Below are 3,087 nucleotides of genomic sequence, written 5' to 3' on the forward strand. Positions count from 1 at the left end.
ATAAAGAAGTAAACCCCATTCTATTCAAATTATAATGATTAAATTATATTAAGTAAATTAATAATATAGAGATATATTGATTATTTAATTCAAAAAATGAGGATTTAAATAAATATGTTATTTCAGTTAACATATATTTGTTTGTTCAAAAAGAATTTCATTTGATTATGTTAGTTTCTTAATATCATACCATATCATTTTATTGTTTTAATTAAATCAGATATAAAATAAAGTTTTGTAATTAACCAATGGAATAATTCAAATCATTAGCACTTTATTTTCAATTCTCATGTTAATGCTTATGATAATCTAATAATCAAAAGTGTTATTAAAGATGTTAATTATGAAATGAAACTTCGTGGATATTAACTTTGATGAGTTTAATAATATACATTTAATTAGATTTAAAAGGATATGAATAAATGAAAATAATACAGTATCTTATAGAATGATAGTCAAATAAGTTATAGGATAAAAATTAATGTAATTACAAATTACAATATTAAATAAATTCATATAAATAAATATAATCTGTCATTTAAAAGGATTAGTGGTTGATAATAATTACATTGAGATCTTCTCAATTCAAATAAAACATGTTTTAGTTAGGATTATTCTTGGTAATGTTTCAGTAAATAAGTATTTAAAAAAAACTATACAATTATGTTTAAAAATGAAAATACCAAATTATTTCAAATGAATAATAACACAATTGTTAATAAAATAAAGAAAGAGATTAGATAAGAATATATTAAGAAATATAATAATATGAAACAGAATAATTTAAATAGCAATCAATGAATCTAATTCAATCACATAATTTTTTTAATTTTCATAAAGAATCTGTCTTGATTAATCTTACCATTCTTCCATAATTGATCAAAATATGAAGTACCATAACCTTCAGGGAGTTTCTTTTCAAACATAGTTTTTCCTTGAATTTGGAACTTATTTCTTAATATTTCACTATGAGCGAATTGTTTATTAACAATATTAACAACAATAGGAGAATCAGTTAATAAACAAAAAACTCCATCCAATTTGAGTATACGAGCAACTTGGAAAAAGAATTGAATTGTAAACAAGTTTGTAGGTGAATTTTCATATTTTGGTGGTTCTGGGAAATTTAAATAAATATTATCAATACTATCTGCCATTATATTTAACATTAAAACATTCATTGCATCTCCCCAAACACAAGCAACATTATCTAATCCAGCAAATATTTTAGTAGCCCAAGAATTATAAACACGATCACGATATAATTCAACACCAACCCAATTTTCATCTTTTTTTTCTTCAGCTTTAGTAATTAGCCATTCTCCATATCCACTACATAATTCAATATTAATTGGATTTTTATTTTTAAATACTTCTTCAAAATGAAGTACATTAATTTCACGAGGATACATTTGAAAAACTTCTTTTGCTTGACTAAATGAATATTTCTTTCGTTGTTCTTTTAAAATAGGTTGAGTATTTAATATAAATGTTCTAATGTGTTTTCTTCTATTTCTTAATTGAGCAACTTGATGTTTCTTAAATAAACGAATTGATTTTCTAGCATCTGTTTCTCTTTTAGAAATGTCTTCAAATTCTTTTAATAATAAATCTCCTGTTTCTACATCTCCAATAAGACAATTTAATGTAGCTAAATTAATTAAAGAAGTAGCTGACATTTCATCTTCATTATTAATACTTTCCATAATCTTTCTAACTAATGAAATTTCTTGTTCTATTGAATACAATGCAGTAAGATATTCTTTTGTAGTCATATCTTCTGCATTAATAGGATGTTTTGTAAATGTATGAATTTGTTTTGAATTTCCTAGTCTTAATAATCCTCTAATTGCTGCATTAATACTTCTAATATTATTTCTATTATCCATACAATAATATGTGTACATTGCTTTCTCAACTAATCCAGCTGCAAAATATCCTTTAACTGAAACAGTTCTTGTAACTTCATTTGCTTTTAATCCTAATTGTTTCATTCTTATCCATGTTTTATCAACTAAAATTCCATCACCAACTCTAGCAGCTGAATTAATAATATTAGTAATTGTATGAAGATCTTCTTTAATACCACTTTCAATTAATTTTTTATATAAATAAATAACTTTTCCATAATTTCTTTCTTGTGCTGCATCAGCAAATAATTTATTAATATAAAATATACTTTTTTGTGAAAATCCTTCTTCAATTTCTTCTTCTGCTCTTCCTATTGGATTATATGGTGCAACATTTTTAGAAACTTTCTCAAAATATTCTTCTAATGGATTTCCAAGAATTTCTTCTTCTTTTTTATATCTTTGTTTTTTCATCTTCTTTTCTTCTTTCTGTGATTTCTCTTCTATTTTTCTTTCATTGATTTCTTTTGGTGTTGTACTTTCTTTACTCATTACTTTTTTTAAGTTTTTTTTTTATTTTTATTTTAGGGTTATTTCTTCTTCAGTATGATATATCATTGTTTCATCGTTTTTAGTACAATGAAATAATTACAAGTGATGTGTAAGTGTTATAGAATAAGAAGAATATGATAAAGAAAGAATTAAAATAAAAAATGGATGATAATAATAAAAGACAAGAATTGTCTCAATTAAATAAATATTAAGGAAGAGGAATAGAATTAATAAGAGCATACTTAGTTCCCATTATTTTATTAATCATTGAAGAGAATACCAAAGATTCAGCTTTATATTTTCCAAAAGATTTACCTGTATATTTTCTAACTATATCAGATGCATCAATAACAAAAGACTTTCCATTTTTTAATTTATTTGTATTAAATAACGTCATATGAAGAATAACTTCACTTTGACTTTGTTTGTCTAAATATTTATTAAAAGTTTGTTTAATTTCTTCAATAATTTTATTTATTTGTTCATCATTTGTTTTTACTTTAATATAAATAACTCTTGTAGCTTCTTCATTTCCCATAGCACTAATTCCACATAATTCAAATAATAATGGTTTATTATTTAGTATTGAATATATTCTTGGTGCCATATCTTCTAATAATTTAGATGCAACTTCAACTTGTTGTTCTGTACAAATAGTTAATGTAGTTAATGTTAAATGTAATGC

At 23.0% G+C, this 3,087-nt stretch overlaps 2 protein-coding genes across 2 annotated transcripts; both read right to left on the reverse strand.

Annotated features, from left to right (window-relative positions):
- Positions 1-812: 812 nt before the first annotated feature.
- ENU1_140340 (methyltransferase) lies at positions 813-2,402 on the reverse strand (the record flags this gene model as incomplete). The annotated part of the gene is made up of 1 exon (XM_008860296.1): positions 813-2,402. One exon carries the CDS (start codon positions 2,400-2,402, stop codon positions 813-815), a length of 1,590 nt encoding a protein of 529 aa, XP_008858518.1.
- A 208-nt stretch (positions 2,403-2,610) lies between these two features.
- ENU1_140350 (RNA-binding protein, putative) lies at positions 2,611-3,009 on the reverse strand (the record flags this gene model as incomplete). The annotated part of the gene is made up of 1 exon (XM_008860297.1): positions 2,611-3,009. One exon carries the CDS (start codon positions 3,007-3,009, stop codon positions 2,611-2,613), a length of 399 nt encoding a protein of 132 aa, XP_008858519.1.
- Positions 3,010-3,087: the final 78 nt, after the last annotated feature.

Source organism: Entamoeba nuttalli (assembly GCF_000257125.1).
Source record: "Entamoeba nuttalli P19 unplaced genomic scaffold asmbl_5831, whole genome shotgun sequence".
NCBI lineage: Eukaryota > Evosea > Mastigamoebida > Endamoebidae > Entamoeba > Entamoeba nuttalli.